Genomic DNA, 20,984 nt, shown 5'->3' with positions numbered 1-20,984 from the left:
GGCAAGCAGAAACCTAAAGGGAGTGAATATCAATTAACAGTGGACCAGATCTCTAACCACACTCTACAGCATGATCTAGCTTTGCAAAACAGCACAGGGACAGAAGCCAAGGGAGAGGTCAGGTCCACTGGTTTGCAGAGGATGACATAAAAATGGGTCCAGAGTCCAGATCAGTCAGGGAGTCATATGCTGGGAAGAAGCCACCCAGATTCATGAGGAGTGCTGAGAGGGTCCCGTGAGGGTGGTGGGCTGCACAAGTCAGTGGGTAAGAGGACAGATGACAAGGAAGTAGTAGCTCACGACTAGAAGGCCAAGGTCAAGACCTTGAAGGTAGCACTGCTCCTGATGAGTGAGATGGATGGGGCCAGTGCAGTGGGAAAGAGCATCGAGCGGAAGACGGCAAGGAGCTGGCACAGGTGGGGTCAGATCGTTGATGACAGGAGAAAATGCAGGCAGCGGGGTACACACGGGTATGAGGACCCGTCTGAATCAACCTTTACGGAAAAGGAACCCAGGAGCAGTAGGCCTGTCTATACTTACTGGGTGTCAGAAAGGAAACGCCATTCTGTTTTTCCAAGCCTACATTTGGATCTTTCCAGGGCCCAAAAGAGAATGAATATTTGAACAATGAGCAGTCATGAGTCAAGGAAAGCACTTTTAGAGCCTTTCCCTCTTGAAGTGTATCTTGCTCAAGGAGAAAGGGAAGTTTTTCAAATACAGATTTCAGACCAGCCACTCAGAACCGTCCTCTGGAGGCCCTTACCTTGGTCTGTTTCTTCTCGGTGGCGTAGACGATAGAGGTACAGCAGACTTCAGCGATCTTGCGGCCCTGGCCGTAGAAGGACCAGCAGCAGATTTCGTCCCCAATGACATCCTTTATGAACAGGACCCTTCCATTAAAGCGCAGGGACAGCTTATCAAACAGTTCGATGTTCTTCAACATATTGTCGTCAGAATTGCTGCAAAACAGCATTTGATAAGGTGACTGATTACAAGCTGGTGTTAACAGCCACCACTAACTAGTGGGGTTGTGTTTCCACACACCGGGCCCATTACCTCCACCATCCCTTTTCGACCTCACAGTTAGCCCGTGAAGAAGGCACTACAGTCCCCAAAGCTCAAAGGAAAGCAAGGGTCAGAGAAATTAGGGGACTGCCTGAGGCCAAAAACTAATAAATGGCAGAGCTGAGCCTCAAAAAGACAGCTCTGGCCTCTAAGTCTGCGCTCCTCACCAGCGTGCTAGGGCGGACGCCCTGCTGTGCAACAGCCAGGACTGAAATGCTGAAACCACGGGGTCTGCAGGCAGAGGCAGCAGGTGCGGGACATGGAGGAGAGCCCCACGGAGCCACATGAGGCTGAGTGACCTGCCCGAGGGAGACTTTTTATCCTGGGTCCATTTATGGGTCTTGAGTAACTTCATCTAATGCCCCTACAACCCATAAGTTCCTGATTTAGAGCCACATGTTCCCAAGAGCCAGAAGGCATTCTAGAAACCCGTATATATTGCTAGTGGGAACATAAAATGGCGTAGTCACTTTGGAGAACAGTTCGGCAGGTCCTCAAGTGATTAAACCTAGAGTTACCATATGACCCAGCAATTGCACTCCTAGGTATCCACCCAAGAGAAATGAAAACGTGTATGTGTACATGCATGTCCACAGCAGCACTATTCCTAACGGCCAGAAGGTGGCAACCACCCTAAGTGTCCATCAACTGATGAATGGACGAACAAAATGTAGTCTGTCTGAACAATGGAATATTCTTCAGCCATGAAATGAATGAAGTACTGATGTGTGCTTCAACGTGGATGAACTTTGAAAACGTTACGCTAAGTGAAAGAAGCCAGACACAAAAAGCAACATATTGTAAGATTCTATATATATATATATGAAATGTCTGGTGTAGGCAAATGCATAGAAACAGAAAGCAAAATAGTGGTTGCCTAGGGCTGAGAGAGATAAGAGGGTGGGGGGACATGGGGAGTGACTGCTAACAGGTACAGGTTTCCTTCTGAGGTGATGAAAATGGTCTCGAATTAGGTAAGTGGTGATGGATGCACAACTCTGAATATACTAAAAAACACTGAATTGTGTATTTTTAAATGGTGAATTTTATGGCATGTGTGAATTAGATTTCATATCTATCGATCCACCTGGGCATTCTAGAGGTGCAAAAAGGCCACCCTCATCTGAAGGGAACGAGGGGAGCTGGGCCTGGCTGGTGTGAGTGCAGATGTCTTTTCTGGCCAACACCTTACCTGGTATACGAGTATTTGTTGTTACTTCTGTTGTAGAGCAACTTCACAGCTGGCTGTGGGTTGTTTCAAAAAAAAAAAAAAAAAAAAAAAGGAAGAAGAGAGTCACTTGGGGTGCAGGTGCGAAGGACCACCGGCTTCCCACAGCGCTGGAGCCCTGCCATCCGCCTGAAGGGGCAGGTAAGTGCAGCCTGCTGGCTGGGGGGGGGGGGGGGGGGGGGGCTGGAGAGGGAGACTGCGTGAGCCAGCACCAGGAGAAACACAAGATGAGCTGTACACTCCCATTCCTGACCCCTTCTCAGGCCTTGCCCAGGCAATTTCGCACATTTTTATTCCAAAACTTACTCAGAAGAACCTCCACCACTTTTGGTAGCAAAAGAAATGCCGCAAGGTTGCCTCCACCATACCTTATTTGAAGTCGCTATAAGTTTCTGTTCTTCCTTGGATGAGGTGATGACAGGAACTTTGCAGAAAGGCTCATAAGTATCTTTGTTCTGCTGGAACAAAACATGCTTTCAGCCTGGGAGGCCTGCCCAGCACTGAACTGTTTAAGCTGGCCTGCTGGGCAAAGACGGACTCTGGCGAGGGGAGATGGGGCAGCCACGGCTGGGGAGAGAGGAGGATTCTCAGCACCAGTGAAGTAGGATGGGGGATGACCAGGAGTGGAGTTCTCCAGTGAACCCGCTCTTCGGCCAGGACTGTTCTATGCCAGGGTGCTTGGCATATAAATACTAACAACGATGACACATTTCACAGCCCAGGAAGCCACTCAAAACTAAACCCTAAACATGGCAGATGAAATATGATTGCATCAAAGCTCCCAAAACCCCACTGCAATGACTGCAGAGGAATTATAAGCCCATAAGGAGAGAAAGAATGGGAAAAGTGAGGTCAGCAGACAAAAGATGTCAAAAATTCACGTCTGGAAAGGTCTCAAATGAGTGATAACCAAGGAGAAGGAGAACGCTGAAACCTAAGTTGGCAGATGGGAAAGAATCCACAGCTTTGAAGGCTGGTAGGCTCAGGGCAAGAGCAGAGGGTCACTTGCTAGTCGGCAGAAGCACTGGTGAGACCTCCAGATGGATCCCCTACCCAAGCCGGGCAGGAGAAAAGTCCACTTTCCTGGAGCAGTTTGTACAGGAGAGGACAGGGCTGAGTTGCTTTTCCAAAAAGGGGGGATTAAGTGAACGAGCTGCACACTAAATGGTGAGCCCTACCCCCACCCCAACCCCTTCTCCTACTCAGATCTCAGAAGGCAGCCAGTCAGGCTTATACCCACCAGGCAAGAGAGTGGAGGATTCCTCTACAGGGAACCACCCGTCCAAAAAAAAAAAAAAAAGGCTTACAGATTCTGACACTGAGAGTTCCCACTGAAAAAGCCAGCCTTATCATCTGCCGCTGAAGCCCGCCGGACAACAATACATACAGTGTTTCAGAGCCTTTACTCTTGAATTTCAACAGACCAAGGACCATCAGATTATACCTGGAAAGCCTCTCAAATATGAGACTGAAACCAAAACAAAGAGAAAAAGTAAGAGAAGGAGTTACACAATGAAGGCAGCAGAAAGAAAACTTCAAATAGTATCATCAGACAGATGAGAGCAGATATCGCATCCCATGAAACAAGATCAGCGTGCTATATAAAGAAGAGCACTTGGAGAACAAGAAAAGGCTCTCAGGAGTTAGAAATACGATAGCAGAAATGAAAAATTCAATAGAAGCGTTGAAAAGATAAAACTGAAAAAACGCTCTGAGAAAATAGAAGGATAAGGGCGACAGAAACTTGGAGGTCAGTCCCAGAGGTTTAATCTCAGACTAACAGAAACCACAAAAAGGAACCCAGAGGGCATGTCTCTAAGGCAAAGATGAAACAGAGATTCCCTGATGTATCTGAACATACCAAAAGGAGACTGAAGTTTCTGAGAATTTAGGGCTGAATTAGGGATGTGTGCTTAGAAAACCAAGCAAACAAAAGACAATGAAGCAATCACTAATTCTGGCAAACTGAAAAGTTACACGAGAAAGGAAATAATCACTGTATACTCTGTGGCTCAACTGTTAACAATATTTACACGACTCAACGTAAACTCTGAGTACAGATTTAATCAAAACTATGATAAACTATACCTGGGGGAGGAATATGTGCATGCAAGTTTGGTAGTGGCTGGGGGTGGTGCATGCGCTAAATTTTAATTTTCTACAGAAACGTCAGTAGATAATGTGGTAAACTGAAAAATCAATAAACAGTGTAAAAAGTAGGTGGGTAAAGAACTGCTGCAAGAATTAAAAGAAGCTGCTGCAGGGGTTGGAGTGGGTGCAAGGCATATGGTAGTGTTTTTGACATCAACCTAGCTTACAATACTAACTTGACTTGGTAAACGCTTTACATGCATTACTTTAATAAACATACAAATGAAATAAAAAATAACAGTAAAAGCTACAACATTCAGTTAGATTTACAGGGAGTTCACAGACTCGCAGTAGCGGCAGGGGTGGTGTGTGCAAATAACAGCTCCTCAGGCAGCCTGGCACTGTGGGTACTGGCCCAGTGGAGAGCCACCCAAGAGCCTCATGTTTACAGACCGAATTCCTAGGACAACGCAAAGGGGTTCTTCTGATTCTCTGCCATGTCTTAACTTGCCTTGAAATAACTGGCTGCTGGCTGCATCTCGAAGCGTTCTGGTTTCGTAGGGATTTTACTGTCCCTAGACTTGACCCCAGCAGTCCTGCCCCAGCTCCAGCTGAGGAGGGGTGTCTGTCTGTAGAGATTATGCTGGGCTCTCAACAATGACTTGTGGGATGAGAATAAGTCTCCCAATGAGTCCAGGAAAAGGCTCAGGTTTTACACCCCATGGCTTGGTACTGAAGGGTTACAATGAACACAGGGAGAGGACCCAACACCATGGGGGCTGCAATAAGCCAGAGAGCAGTCAGGCGGCCTCAGCATCACAGGGAAGCCTCTCAGGGGTCGCAGAGGCCAGAGGGGAGCAGCTCCGGGGTCAACTCATTAACTCTCACAACAGCTCAATGAGGGAGGGGGACAATGAGAAAGGCAGAGGAGCCTGGGGCTCCCCCCGCCCACACGGGGAGAAAGGGTGATACCTACTTGCAGGGCTGCCTGGCACTCTTCCACCAGGCCCTGGACCAGGTAGTACTTGGCTTCTGCCAGCAGCTCCTCGATCTCCCGGCGGCTCTCAGGCAAGGGGACCGCCCCGTCCCGAAGGTAGTTGAGTATGGTACCAAAGTGCTTCCCACACCGGTCAATGAGGATCCAGCCTGCGGTGGGGGGAGCGGGGAGGAGAGCTGGGGTGTCTCTTGGCTCCCACCACCTCCGGGGAGAGCGGGACCACAGAGAGGGTTGCGGCCCCACCTGCCCAGCTACCAGCAAAGGGCCGACCAGGCCCCGCTGGTTGCAGACAAGCACACCCCAGACTCACTGGTTTGGGCTCCTTTATTTTATTTACTTATTCATTTTTAACTTTTTGGCCACACCGAAGGAAGGACTGAACCGGTGCCCCCTGCAAAGGAAGCACGGAGTCTTAACCACTGGACCGCCAGGGAAGTCCACTGCCCCTGGGTCCTCAAAGCATGTTTCTAAAGTACCTCAAAAATCCCTTTGTCAAGAATATCGCAAGAGGCCTACCCCACACCTGGATAAAATGGGTCCAAATGAGCACATCCCAGTGACAGGGGAAAGGCTTCTGGTGTGAAAATATCTATTCCCTTTTTCAACAAGGCTTTTTTTTTTTTCCAGGCTCCCAAATAACAGAGCTGTTTCTAAGGAAGCAGATGGCTCACTGCCACAGGCTGCGACACCTGACTCCCAAGGGTGACCCCCAGGCACTCACTGGCACCACCATAGAAAATTCCATCCATAACCCCAAACAAGTGTTTAGTGGCTAACACAGCGATCAGAGATAAAATGGTGACCAGCCAGACCCTGCCCTCAAGCAGTTCAGTCTAACTGGGGGAGACGGCACTGGCATTCATGAGATTCGGAGACACGTCCCAGCTGCTGACCAGAGCCAGGCACAGGGCGAGATCGTGCCTCGTGGGCGGGGACAAGGCGGGCCCTGCCGCTTCTCAGAGTCTTCTCCGGTCTCCACTCCTGGCCCTGGTCTGCAGGGCCGCTTCTCGAAATTCCTCCGCTGAAATGCAAATGCTACTGGGAAGAGGAAAGAGGGCTGGGGCCTGGGAAGGGGAGGAGGAGGTACCAGAAGGGGAAGCAGGGATGAAGTGAAGACCAAGTACATCTCAAGAGAAAACATGAAGCCAGCCAGACAGAGGAGTCCTGGCCTTCCCGACAAGCAGGGTCACCCCGGGAAGGGGGCCCCAAGTCTCCTGCTGCGCACTGCAGGTGAGGAAACGCCAGTGCCCAGGGAAGTTAGGAGGTTCACACAGGAATCAGTCATTCTCTGCCCCTGCTTTCCCTCAGTTTGGGAAAAGAGCCAGGCTTCCACTCCTTTTTTTTTGGTTTTTGTGGTACACGGACCTCTCACTGTTGTGGCCTCTCCCGTTGCGGAGCACAGGCTCCGGACGCGCAGGCTCAGCGGCCATGGCTCACGGGCCCAGCCGCTCCGCGGCATGTGGGATCTTCCCGGACCGGGGCACGAACCCGTGTCCCCTGCATCGGCAGGCGGACCCTCAACCACTGCGCCACCAGGGAAGCCCCAGGCTTCCACTCCTAAGACCACTATGTCTTCCCAAATCCTCCTCAGACCCCGGGCCCTGGATCAGCAGCAGAGGCCAATGGAGGCCAAGAGCAGCCAAGGCACCTTTTCACGTCTGGTCACAAGTCGGCCCGCCGCCCGCGAGTCCAGCCCCGCCAAGCGTGCTCAGGCGTTCTAGCGCACTAGTGTTCTTTGCTGCCATCACCAGGACAGTTGACAACGAGGCCATTTCCACGTTCCGCTTTGCAACTACTCCTCAGTCCACGGTTCCTGGGCCTTTGGTTAAAGGTCCCGTCTCGTCCCTCCAGGGCCTTCTGCGTGGCACTTCCACGCTGCTATGGCTTCCTGAGTACAGCAAGAGGTTAATCCCCAATCTGGGCAAACACAAAGCAAATGTGTGGCCTGGAGTCAGACCCTGGATCCGAGGAAGGACACGAGGCCTTCACGGGTGTGGTAAATCCTGTCACCTTGACAGTGCCCGCTGGACACTATGCTCCGCTCCTTTCTCCAGCTGAGACAACAAAGTGCGGACTCAGTATCTGTTCTGCAGCTCAGATGCCTACAGGGGCCTTGAGCACACAGGATAGCCAAGTGCAGGTGGGCAGGGCGGACCACAGCACAGGCCCTGCCTCTCCCCGCTCCCCCCGCCCAAGGGGGCTCTTCCCGCTCCAGCCAAAACTGGCCAGGCAGGAATGAGGTCCAGGGCTGAGAGAGCCCCTGATGTTCCAGGAGAAGCCAAAAATGCAGATTTCCCTGTGAAATCTCCTGACTTCTAAGGAACAGTAAACTGATATTTTTTAAACCTGTCATCAACCCACCACAGGGCAGCCAAAACACGGCCTGCTGGCCACCAGCTTGTGACCCCTGTTGTTACTGTGGATCAAGTGCTCTCCTTCCAGCGAGCCAACAAGGTATGGAAAGACCGCATTATCTTCCCAACAGTTCTTGTTGATGGAGGCTCATTCCCCTGCATTTTCCTCAGATGAAAACAGAGGCTCAGAGAGGTTCAGGGACACTTCCAAGTTGGGGAGGCAGAACTAAACCACAAAGAACAAGCAAGGAACTCGTAGGAAAACTCTTTTCATCATATGAAATTGAGAAGACACGCAGAACCTCAGTCTTTGGGAGAAAGGGCAACAAATTCCACCCAGCTGCTCTGGGAAAAAAATGTCCTCGTTTGCCTTTGATGCGTGGACAACGCAGCCACTCAGAAAGAACAAGGGCTCCTGAAATCAGTTACCCAAGTGACAGTCCAGCGTTTCCATAAACGAACAGGCGGACCGTGACACTGGGCTCTGGCTCAAGAATGTTGTCAGGAAATGCTTGTGGTGAAGGAATCATACTTTGGACAAATAAGGGCAAAAAAAATGAGCAGAGCCAGGCGCACTCTCCATGAGGTTTCAATTAGCTTTTCTTTTTTTTCTTTTTTTTTTTTTTTTTTTGCGGTACGCGGGCCTCTCACTGTTGTGGCCTCTCCCGTTGCGGAGCACAGGCTCCGGACGCGCAGGCCCAGCGGCCGTGGCTCACGGGCCCAGCCGCTCCGCGGCACGTGGCGTCTTCCCAGACCGGGGCACGAACCCATGTCCCCTGCATCGGCAGGCGGACTTCTCAACCACTGTGCCACCAGGGAAGCCCTCAATTAGCATTTTGACATCAAAATATTTTAGTTGCTTTCAAAGCAGGAATCGATCCCTTTGAAACAGTCAGCTCCAGTCCCCAGCATATAGACAAGCTAAGGGAAGCCAAGTGAGGTCAGGGCGACCTGGGCTCCCTGGCCTCTTCGGCAGGGCTGGAAAGAAGAGTGAGGGGTGTAGACCTAGAGGCTCTGGGACGGGTTGAGTGAGACAGCAGAGGTCTGTACTGGAAACCCAGCTCTGCACCTACTTGCTGGATGACGTCGGTGTCTCACTTAACCTCTCTGTCCGACAGTTTCCTGTTCTAAAAATGGTTCCTCCCCGGGCTGGCATAAAGGTAAGATGAGAGAATGTATAGAAGCACAGAGCACAATGCCGGCTCTGCCAGCAGCCATCAAATTAGGTGTCTGATGGTGAGCCCTTTACATATGTCATCATCACTGGAGAACAGACAGGAGTGTGGCAGCAGCATCCAGAGGCAGAATGTTCCAGCCCCCAGGAAGGGGGTCTGCGTGGTTTTTGGGGTGCCTGGGAGGAGGCTTGGCTCAGAGACGGGGGACTGGACCACCGGGCTTGCCCCCTCCCAGCCCCACCAGCAGACCAGGTACTTCCTCTCTCCCTCCCTCCCCCACCTCCTCCAGGGAGCTTTCACTGACCTTTCCTTCTCCATACTAAGGTATTTAGATTTTTATGGTCCCCAAACTTGCCTGTTCATTAGTTGCCTAAGGTACTTGGGTCCTTGTTACAAATTCAGACTGTTGGAAGTAGCCTCATTCCTGAATCAGAATCTCTAGGGCAGGGTTTCTCTGCCTCAGCACTACTGACACTTTAGACCGGGTAATTCTTTGTTATGGAGAGACTCTCCTATGCACTGTAGGGTATGTAGCAGCATCCCTGGCCTCCAACCAATAGCATTCCCACGTCCAAACTGTGACACCCAGAAGTGTCTCTGGATATTGCCAAGTTTCCCTGAGGGTCAAAAGTCATCTCTGGTTGAGCACCACTGACTGAAATAGATCAAAGACCTAAATGTAAAAAATAATGTAAAAACTTCGAGGTATCAAAGTTAACAAATCAGATTGGGAGAAGATATTTACAACATAAGACCACAAAGAAATATGATCCAGAATACGTACTTCTACGAAGAAAGAAAAAAAGGAAAACAGGAAAAGGTGTAAAGATACTGTCCGGCAACTAAATGATGAAACACAAATGGCCAATAAACATAAGTCACTCAATGCACTGGAAATTAGGAAATGCTAAATAAAACAATAAAGCACCATACCATAACCATCAGATTGGCAGTAAGTAAACAATGACAGGTGCCCAGCGTTGGCAAAAATTCATTCTCCCGTGGGGAGGATAACTGACACAACCGCAAACACCTAATCAAGCCGAGGAAATGATCCCCAATTCCCCTCTTGGGAAGCAACTCCAGGACAGAGCTCCCAATGGTGGGTAGGACCTTAATGCTGTGGGCACTGGGGTGGCTGGCTGGGGCCTGGGGACTCCAGAACTTTTTCATTCGCTAAAGTAAAACTATTATTTTCTGGGTGTGCCATGATGTGGTAAAGGTTGGGTAGCAGAGCTCACACATGCACCAGGAGAGTGTTGGAGAGAATGATAATACAGTGAACGCTGGAAACGGCCTAAATAACCATCACAGAACATGGATTCCATAAACTGCATGGAACACTCTACTTCAGGGAAATGTGTGAACTAGAGCTGTTTTTCCATGGATCACTCTCACAGGCATAATGCTCACTAAAGCAAAAGCTAAAAGGCTACACACAAGCTATAACACGTAACACCGTTTATATGATGTTTAAAAATGCACCAACTATACAGTGGTTATGGACATAAACAGCTGTAGTAACAGTAATTCACACAAAGCCCTACACGAGGGGTTCTCAGCCCTGGCGGAGCATTAGAATCCCACGGCGAGCTCTTCAAGTCCTAACGCCCACCACACCCTGTCCAGTTACATCTGGCTGAGGAGCAGGGGAGGGGTGGGGACGACAGGCATCAAGGTTTAGCTCTGAGGGTGACTCACTGTGCAGCAAAGACTGAAATCCACCCCAGTGACCCCACAGTCAAGCTACTTAGAGGTCATCGCTGGAAGGGAGAGAGGCAGAGAGGGCAGAGAAGCCCCATGGGTCCAGGTAATGTTCTAGTCCTTGTCTGAGTCGGGGCACAGGGGAGTCTGTTACATTATGCAGTTTAAACGCTTTCAATATATTTCAGAATTCTGCATAAGGCAGGAGGCCTGGAGAGCTCAGGGAAACGGGTACTACAGTTTTCCTGCTTATTACACTGCCCCACTGGTTTTCTAGGGAACACCTACTGATAATTAGATCAATGACTCTCTTCTCTGATCTAGTTTATAGACTTCCTCACTCCAAAAACATTAGCCAGAGACCAGACACCATTTAAGGCGGGAAAGTACTACAAGCAACAGGGTTGAGGCAGGCAACCACAGGTGAGGGCCGGTCAAAAGTCGTGCTACAAAAGGTGCCACATAAATCCACCCGCCAATGACGACAATGACAAGGGCTCCGGGAGAAATTCTAGCGCTGCAGGAACTGAACCTTTCTGGGGAGGAGTCTCGGAAAGGTCTGATCACTGCCACCGTGTCCTCTCAGAAGAGCGACCCCTGTAGGGGGAACGTGAGACCGCAACACCCCCATCCCGCAAGGCCAAGGCAGGCCACCACTCCAAGGCGTGCTGAGACCGCTTCCCCATAGCCCCGCCCCCTCTACACCCCAGCCCAGGCAGGACTAAAGCAATAACAGACAGCGCCCATTTACTGAGGCTCCCAAAGTGCCGGGCATTCTGTCAAGGGCTTTCTAATGTCCTCATGTAATCCCCACGACAACCCCGAAAAGCATTACCATTTGCAACTTTGAAATGAGGAAAGAGGTTCAGAGAAAAAGTCACTCGTCCAGTGTCACATCACCAGTGAACAGCAAATGAGCCTGTGCGAGCACAATGCCCAATACGTGGAAAGTGCTCCACAGAGGTGAGCTGGGACAGCGACCGTGTGACAGAGCAGGACTCAAATCCAGGTCCACCTCCAACACCCACGCTCCTCTCTGCTGAGGAATTACATGCACATGGTATACAACTCAGGCAGGCAGAAGGGCATGGAGTGCAAGAGAGTCTGCCACCCACCCAGGACCCCAGGTCCCCTCCCCAGAAGCAACCAGCTTCTCAGGTATCCTGTACAGATTCCTAGCAGCACAATGCATATACTGTTCGGTATCTTCAGAGCCCTTGTTCTTTAACCAGCATGCCGTCCTGCTGGCTTCACTCGCCTAGGTGAGCCGCGCTTGGCGTTTGGGCCTGTTTGTGGCAAACTTCACTGCTGCCGACAAGCTTCCTGCCTGAAGGCCAGGGTGAAGCTGTGAGATGCAGGATATCTACCGCATTTTTAGATCCAAGGGCGTGCTTAGGCCACGGGTCAGGCTGGGCAGTGTACTCCCCAGGGGCCAACACAGGATGGCTCTGCCGGCAGAGCGCTGGCTGGAAGACCAGACACCCAGCCTGACATCCCACGCCCAGGAGGGCTTCATCTCTAAGCTGGTGGCTGGACCATAAGGCTGCCACACTCAGACAACCAGGCCTAGGGCTGGGCCCACATCAAACCACGCACAACAGACAGTAAGAGCCAGCAAGTCCTGGGTTCAGTAGCTTCATCATTTCCAGCCCTGTAGCTTTTTTTTTTTTTTTTTTTTTTGCGGTACGCGGGCCTCTCACTGTTGTGGCCTCTCCCGTTGCGGAGCACAGGCTCCGGATGTGCAGGCTCAGCGGCCATGGCTCACAGGCCCAGCCGCTCCGCGGCATGTGGCATCTTCCCGGACCGGGGCACGACCCCGTGTCCCCTGCATCGGCAGGCAGACTCTCAACCACTGTGCCACCAGGGAAGCCCCAGCCCCGTAGCTTTAGAAAAAGCATTTCACCTCTCCGAGATGTGGATTTCTCACTTAGCAATCGGTAACAACAGCAGCCACCCCTTAAAGGGTTAAGGTGAGGCTTAAATGAAACAAAACCCATAAAAGGCCATACTGTGAGCTTTTCATGATGACTTGAAGGGGGCTGGAGTTCTGTGAAGTGGAAACAGCTGAGGTTTGGAGTGTCAAAGGCAGCACTGCTTCCCCGGAGATGCTGGGTTTTCCACGAAGCACCAAGAAAGGACATCCCCTGGCAGCTGTTTAGAAGCCTGAGCAGGCCCACTGGTTCCACTCTCATGCATCTCCCAGTTGGGGGATGGGAAAGCTTGTGAACTCTGTCTCCTTTGTGACACGGCATCAAGCCACCAAGGTGAGGGCTCTCAAGGAGACACGGCTTCCACTTTGCCTTTGAAGCTAGCCAGCCGCTTTTCCTGAGCCCCGCCAGAGACTGGGCAGGGCGGAAGAAAGGCCACAACAATCCCGGGGTCCCAGATAAGGTCCACTTCCTTCAGCAGCTGGGGTGCTATTGTCTTGATTTCCACAAATACTCCCGGGCAATGCTGGGTGCGGCCCAGCAGAGGGGATCCTCCTACTCATAAAAACCCTGGCGTTTTCTGGGTGGGGCACGGAGGCAGCTCTGGGGCTCTGACCTCATTCACCTGCTGCTGGGCCAGAAACCCGAGTTTGTGGGGAACCCAGGGAAGTGGGACTGCAGGTCCCACAGCAGCCTGGCTTCTCCAGGACCCAGAGGAAGACGCCCCACTAGCAGACAGTCCAGGGTGTGGTCCTCTTAGGATAGAACATGCTGTGCACACCAGGCCCAGGGCCCCCAGTCCCACCCCCTGTGTGAAAACTCGCCACTCTTCCAGGAACTACCATCTTGAGAAAGGCAGGGGCGTCAGCACAGAGGCCAGCCTCGGAAACAGGTAAGGTAGAGTCGAGCCAAGCCGTGGTCTGGCCTGGTCTCAAGCAAGCTCAGGCCAAGGAATGGAGGATGGGGCCATCTTTAAACCTCATGTGACCTGCCCCATAAACCCAGCATCTCCCTCTTGCAGGGGTCTGAGTGTTCCAGGTGGGTGGAAGTAGTTATGGGAAGTAGGACCATTTTCAACAATCCTTTGCCCTTCATTAACATGACTTTCCACAAAAAGAAAAAAAGAAACCACACACTGGGGCCTTCCCTGGTGGTCCGGTGGGTAAGACTCCACGCTCCCAATGCAGGGGGCTCGGGTTCGATCCCTGGTCAGGGAACTAAGATCCCGCATGCATGCTGCAACTAAGAAGTCCACATGCCACACTAAGTCTCCATGCCACAAATAAAAACAAACAAAACCCCCCAAAAAACCCATGCATTGAATATACATACATACATATATATAAATATATATAAATATATATATATATATATATATAATTTATTTATTTATTTTTGTTTTTTGTGGTATGCAGGCCTCTCACTGCTGTGGCCTCTCCCATTGCGGAGCACAGGCTCCGGACGTGCAGGCTCAGCGGCCACGGCTCACGGGCCCAGACGCTCTGCAGCATGTGGGATCTTCCCGGACCGGGGCACGAACCCATGTCCCCTGAATCGGCAGGTGGACTCTCAACCACTGCGCCACCAGGGAAGCCCTGAATATACATAAATTGAATGCTTACTATGGGCCAGCAGCACCCCCGGGGTGGGTGTCATTGTGCCCATTTACCAGATGGAGAAATGAGACAACAACAGGCTAAACAACTTGATTAGGGTCACCAGACAAGAAAATGAGGGGCTGAGACTCCAAAATCCAGGTTTGTGAGTCTTTTATCAGGACCCCATCCTGGGAGGACAACGGCCCAGAGAAAACGCTCCCACCTCTGTCACACTTGAGTTTCACTCTGACATCACAGAATCATGACCGAGAGAATGGCAAGAGAGCCAACCAGGGCAGCCAGTCCAGCGTCCACTGTACAGAGCTGATGCCTGGGGCGGGGGAGTGACTGTCTCAAAGTCACACTGCAAATCAACAGCTAAGTCGAGATTATGACCCCCCCCTCCCGCTGACTCCTACTCATCTTCAGCTCTCAGCTTAGGTGTCACCTCCTCAGAGAAGCCCTCCTTGACCACCCCCCCACCCCCGATTCGATCCAGCCTCCCTGTTACTCACTCTCAAGGCTCCCTGCACGCCCAGTAACACTGAGCACAACAGGAAACCTGGGCCTGTGGACACTGCCCGTTTCACGTTGGTTTTCTGAACTGGAAGGAAGCCCTGGACCACAAGCACGTCCCAGGCCCCGGAGGCTGGGCTTACCTTCACTATCCGTGAGCACCTCCATGCGCCCACTGAACATGGCCTTCAGCATGGTGTCCTGCTTGGTCAGCGTCTGCATGGTGGTGTAGTACAGGGCTCCACCCACGTTCAGCTTCACGTACTTGGAGCTGGGGCTCGTGCCCTTGAAGGAAGTGGTGCGGGTCGCAGCCGCTGGCACCGCTGAGCTCACCACACTTTCTCCTGACATCTCTTCCTGCCAGGGGACAAACACAGGGGCACTAGGGTCATAGCACCAGGCCTGATTTACTTTTTTCAGCCAGTGTGCCGCAGCTGGCCTCCAGATGTGTTCTGCTTAGTCCAAGTGTATACTGCATTGAAAACAAAGTTTGCTCCCAGCATTGACAACTCGGGAGAATTCACAGGAAAATCTGGATTTCTGGCTTCTCTTAAAATCAGAGGCCAAATAGGCCAGCAGGGGAACCAGTGGTGGGAGCTGGGGCGTCGGCTGCCCCATGGGGAGGAGCATGCACTCCCCAACCTGCCCCAAACTCCAAGTAGACAACCTCATACACTGGCTTCACTGCTGATCCTGCAAGTACCAGTTTGCCACTAAGTCTTGCATTACAAGGACTTCCTTTGTGCCCACTACCCATATAAATGAACACCCTGGCTGTATCCTAAGGTGGCCGAAAGCACTGCCAAGGTCTCATTTCCTTACTGCTACGCACCACGGAACAGCTAAAAGGGCCACTTTTCAGTTGAATTACCCATGAAACAAGCTTTCAGGAAATTGAGTGGGGTCTCAACCTACCATTCCCTTACAGGGAAGAAGTGTTTCTAAGGACTCAACAAAAGACATAAAAACTCTTGGAAGTTATTACAAAATGGAGACTTCCTGTACTAGTGCTACCCCAAACAGCAAGATCCGCTGAGTCTCCCTGAAGAGCACTGCCAGCGACCATGTACATCCCCGTAAGAGAAATGGATGCAGTGTCCGATCTAAGCAGACGTAGGAAAGGAGACTGGTACCTGGCACGTGTGTATTCAAAGAAAACTTTTTCCCAAATTTTATTTTTTTAATTGAAGTCTAGCTGATTTACCATGTTGTGCCCATCTCTGCTGTACAGCAAAGTGGCTCAGTTATACACACATTTTTTAAAATATTCTTTTCCATTATGGCTTATCATAGGATACTGAATATAGCTGCCCGTGCTATACAGTAGGACCTTGTTTATCCATCCTGTCCTATATGTAATAGTTTACACCTGCTAATCCCAAATTCCCAGTAGAAAACTTTTCTTGAATAGGGAACATTCTATAGCTGGAGATTCCAAGAGTGGCTGAGACTTTACTGGATCTGGAGCACAGCACTGAGAAGGCAGCCCCTGCCAGCCAGGAGCTGGCCCAGCACTCGTGCCGAGGCCTCGGGGTTCCCACAGAATGTGAATGACTTCACAGCACATCACCAGCAGACAAGGCAACTCAGCGGCTGATGCATCAAGACACAAGCGAGCCCACTCCGTAACTATGTCTGAACACAGACAAAAACAAGGACATTGTCCCCCAAAAAGTGACCAAGAAGAGTCATGGCTGCTTCTTTACCAATTAGAGCCCCATTCCATCCTTCCCGCCTTCAAGTGAGGAATTCCTAAGACCCGATCCCAGAATTAGCCCTGTTTCCCGGCAGCATTCAACACAGAGCAAAGCCCCACTTCCCTGAGTCCTTCCCACAATCACCACCAGAAGCCCGAGTCCTCTTTCTGAGACTCTCCACAGTTCTCCCTCAATGCACCAAGGAAACAGACCCAACTGTGACTACAGACATACTCTTGGTGGTTTCAGCTGGAGGGCACTGACAACACAAAACCTTTAAAACTATACTGACAACACAAAACCTTTAAAACTATACCCTGGACTGAAAAAGGACTGTTTTTTTTTTTTTTTAATTCTTTATGCTTTTCTTTTTCAGACCTCCCACAATAAACACATATTACATTTACAGCTGGTAAAACACAAATGTTATTTTTTTAAAGAATTTATTTATTTTTAATTTATTCATTTATTTTTTGGCTGCACTGGGTCTTCGTTGCTGCACGTGGGCTTTCTCCAGTTGCAGCGAGCAGGGGCTACTCTTCCTTGCGGTGCGCAGGCTTCTCACTGCGGTGGCTTCTCTTGTTGAGAACACAGGCTCTAGGCACGCAGGTTTCATTAGTTGTGGCACACGGGCCTCAGTAGTTGTGGCTCGTGGGCTCTAGAGCGCAGGCTCAGTAGTTGTGGCACATGGGTTTAGTTGCTCCGTGGCATGTGAGATCTTCCCGGGCCAGGGCTTGAACCCAAGTTCCCCGCATTGGCAGGCGGATACTTAACCACTGCGCCACCAGGGAAGTCCCCACAAGTGTTATCTTTTAAACAGGCTAAGGGACCAACGGGTGGCAACCTGCCATCCACCAGTGATAGTAGAGGTAATGGCCAACTTGCTTGACCTCCATCCCCTCAAAAGAGTGGCCTGGAAATCACCCACTGGGGAACCCACTGTTTTCAGGGCACTGCAGAATGGCCCCCCGGAGAGAAAGGTGTTTTCTCAAGAAACTGTTCCTGCTTCATTCATCAAGTGAAAACATCACAAGAAGGTTAAGTTTTCAAAAGCTCAGGCTTAGCTCACCTGGGGTCTCTGTGGCCTGATGCCAAACACAAAAGACAGAGGCCAAGAGGAAGCAGTGATGCCTCCCTCCTAGCTTTCCTGTGAAATCAGTCCTCAGAGACCTGCCACTAACAGTTATGACCAACCATTTCTCCCAGAAAAACATGTTGTCCATTTGATGACAGAAATGGCTTACGGAGCAAAGAGTTTCAGAAAGCTCTGAAGACCTGGAGCAGGGGGGAAAGAAAAGCTTATAATTATGGATTGGGAGAGGGGTTTTTTTTTTGGGGGGGGGTTAGTTAAGGAAGTTTGCCCCCAAACGGAAATACTTTTTTAAGCACCTATTTCAGATCTAAATTTCTACAAAAGTAAGTATGTTTTTGGGAAATGGTATGGCATTTTGTAAGGCACTTACCGTGAAACAGACAAAAAGTCATTTTTTTATTATATTATTCTTTATAATAATTTTATGTGCTGTACTTTTTTTGCTTTCCAAAACCTTTTTAAAGATAATTTGCATACACTAAAGTGTATTTTAAGTGTAGTTTGATGAGTCTGGGTCAACTTATGCATCTATGTAGCCCCTACTCAAATCAAGATAGAGAACATTTCCATCACTCCAGAAAGCCCCTCCCTGACCCTTTCCCACTCCTCCCTTCCAGGAGATACCACTTTTAAAATTTCTATCACCACATACTACCATTTAAATCCAAACAATGCTGGAAGACAGTTATCATTATTTCCATTTTGTGGACTGGATACCTCAGCCCACAGACAATCAGTCACTTCCCCAAGTGCACTGGTGATGGAGGGGTCTTGAGGAAGCGAGTGACGGATGTGGGCAAGTCCTGCCTGGCCCCAAGCCCATGGTTTTATCAATGGTCATGCTTGGTATATACAGAGCTATGACACAGAGATTGAGAAAGGGGGCCCCACCCCCCATTCTTCAGAAAGTACAAAAAAGCTCTGAAAGAAAGACAGGAGGTCATGTGTGGCTGAGGGTTTGGGTTTGGAAGTCAGACCCGAGTTTAGGCCCCCAGCCTTGCCACTTACCAGCTGTCTGAGTCTAGTCCCGGCTAGCGAGTGGGGACTGCGGCCACACCTCCCAGGGCTGCAGTGCCCCAGAGAGCACTCAGCCCATCCCCTGCCTCAGAGCAACACAAAGCACTCAAACTACCAGGATCTGGGAATGCGCTCCAAGTCTCAAATTATCTTCTCTTTGAAGTCCATTTCCAGGTCTACAGACATTCGACCGAATCACTGAGAGAAAGGCAGAAACCATCCTGATCTAGCTTGAGACTTCCAAGTAGACAGAGAAAGCCCTGAACCTTTCCAGAGCCCACCCTTCCAAAGGTCAGTCACTTCAATACTAGGAGAGGCCCTTGGAAGAAAGATTCTGGCTGTGTTCATCCCTAAGCCTGAGTCACAGGGAGCAGAGGACACAAAGCAGGAGACAATGAGCCTCTCACAGCAAACCTCACTTCGGAGGCCTCCCCAGCCATCCCTGCTGGGATCCTGCCTTTGTTCACCGTTAATGAGGTTGGGGAGGTGAGGCAGGAGAGAGCACAGCTGGTGACAAGAAACAGAGGTAATTAACACTTGCAGTATTGCTTGCTGATTCTACTCAATCAGAAGTTTCTTCCACTTAGATCACTAAGTCCAGGCTTCTCTTTCCCACCTCCCCTGAGCATACTGTGGCTGATTCTAAACAGTGGCTCTCCACTTAAAAAAAATCCTGATGCCTGGGCCCTACTCAGGGAAATTCTGATGCAATTAGTCTGGAGGTGTGGCTGGGCAACAGCACTTTAGAATTCCAACTCCCTAGGTGATTGCAATGTGCAGCCAAGACTTCAACCCGCTGTTCTAAAAGTTCTGTGTCACCCACTGCAACCAGCCTACATTTAACTTCCTGGTCTTGGAGAAGCTCCCCAACCTCTGGCTCTATGAGCCCTATGAATTTCTGACCACACAGAAAAACAAACCAAATCCGAAGCAAAAGCAGGCCCCTGCTTCACAGCTTCAGGCCACACAGAGACAAGAAGCAACTGTACGCATGCTTAAAAAATAAAAATCAGCCTAGTAAAACCTCTGACTGGAAAGGAGACCCAGTCAAGTACAACAGGAAACAAGGCACCAAATCCCTCACCCTTCGAAGTTTCCTCTACCTCTTTCTGCAGAACTGTCTCGCGTGCGCGCGTGCGTGCGTGTGTGTGTGCGTGTGTGTGTGTGTTGATGTGTGTGGAAGGTCTGAATAAGAGTTCAGCAAACCTAAACCTGCAGTTCTGTGTGATGTTCAGACAAATGGTTTCACCGAGTCTCAGCTTCCTAACTTATAAAATGAAGTTAAAGCTATAATCTTCAGAATGACCCTCAAGGAATAAATGTTTAAGTATTTAGTGTAGTTTCCTTTTTGCTCAAGTAGTCCTTGAGGCCAGAGCTTCCCAGCCTTGGTTGTACTGGAATCACCTGGGTGCACTTAGTGGCGATGCTTTGGCTTCACCCAGAACAATTAATCAAATTGGGGAAGGGCGCGGCAACTCAGAAACTAGCGTTTAAAAAGCTCTTCAGGTGATTTTAATGTGCAGCCACAAAGCTCAGGTGTTTCTTTAACTAGCTAAGAGTCACTGTCTTGAGGCTAATTATAAAACTCCCCCTACTCCCCAAATCAGGGCACTTCTACAACTCAGAGGTCTGCTGTTCCATTTCAGCAAAACTAAATTCAACCAGTGGACTTCCCTGGTGGCGCAGTGGTTAAGAATCCGCCTGCCAATGCAGGGGAAATGGGTTTGAGCCCTGGTCCGAGAAGATCCCACATGCCGCGGAGCAACTAAGCCCGTGTGCCACAACTACTGAGGCCCGAGCGGCTAGAGACCACACACCACAACGAAGAGTAGCCCCTGCTCGCCTCAACTAGATAAAGCCCGCGTGCAGCAATGAAGACCCAATGCAGCTAAAAATAAATAAATTTATGAAAAAAATAAATTCAACCAACCACATAACTGTAGCATTATTTTGCATCCAAAACTTACAGGACAGCCACTGATATTTCCAAGAGTTTTGTCGAATTACTTTCTCTTCCTGTGTTGAGCACACAAACCATTGGCCTATTTCTTTCAGCAGGCTAGTGAGGAAAACGTTATCATCACTCCCATTTTTAAGGGGAGAAAAGCAAGTACCAGAACTAGTAGGATCCTCTGACTCCCACTCTCATGCACCTCTCCTTACAGAGCCCAAATCAAGAAATCATCACTCTCATCCCCTGCAGGGCTTGCTAAAACAGATTGCTGGTCCCCACCCCCCAGACTGACTCAGTAGTCTGGTAGGTCTAGAAAACTTGGCCATTCCTAACAAGTTCCCAGGTGATGCTGCTGGTCTGCGGACCACAGTTTGAGAACCACTGCTTTAATGACTTCTCTCCCTCAAGTGGAACTCACTTTGCACAAAATGGAGCTGTTCAAAGTCAGATACAGGTTGAATCATTTTTTCCTTCAACCTTGGCCTTGGGACCGGTGTTCCCTAAAGACTGCACTTGCCAGGTTAAAGACTTGGGGCAAACAAATAAAAAGAGGGTCTGGGCTGAACT

At 50.1% G+C, this 20,984-nt stretch overlaps 1 protein-coding gene across 2 annotated transcripts in view; it reads right to left on the bottom strand.

Annotated features, from left to right (window-relative positions):
* KCTD10 (potassium channel tetramerization domain containing 10) overlaps positions 1 to 20,984 on the bottom strand; it is a 34,509-nt gene that overhangs the window by 12,572 nt on the left and 953 nt on the right. The window contains exons 2-6 of one of the 2 annotated variants that reach the window (XM_059040316.2): positions 14,800 to 15,013; positions 5,361 to 5,530; positions 2,662 to 2,748; positions 2,258 to 2,310; positions 764 to 959 (exon numbers count right to left, since the gene is read on the bottom strand). In XM_059040316.2, the coding sequence (XP_058896299.2) occupies positions 764 to 959; positions 2,258 to 2,310; positions 2,662 to 2,748; positions 5,361 to 5,530; positions 14,800 to 15,013 (720 nt within the window). Of the gene's footprint in view, positions 1 to 763; positions 960 to 2,257; positions 2,311 to 2,661; positions 2,752 to 5,360; positions 5,531 to 14,799; positions 15,014 to 20,984 lie in introns of both variants that reach the window. The other variant, XM_059040319.2, reaches the window with a different exon arrangement.

This window comes from Kogia breviceps, chromosome 15 (assembly GCF_026419965.1).
Source record: "Kogia breviceps isolate mKogBre1 chromosome 15, mKogBre1 haplotype 1, whole genome shotgun sequence".
In the NCBI taxonomy this organism is placed as follows: Eukaryota; Metazoa; Chordata; class Mammalia; order Artiodactyla; family Physeteridae; genus Kogia; species Kogia breviceps.
The sequence above is the reverse complement of the archived record's forward strand: the minus strand, read 5'-3'. Positions and strand labels throughout refer to the sequence as shown.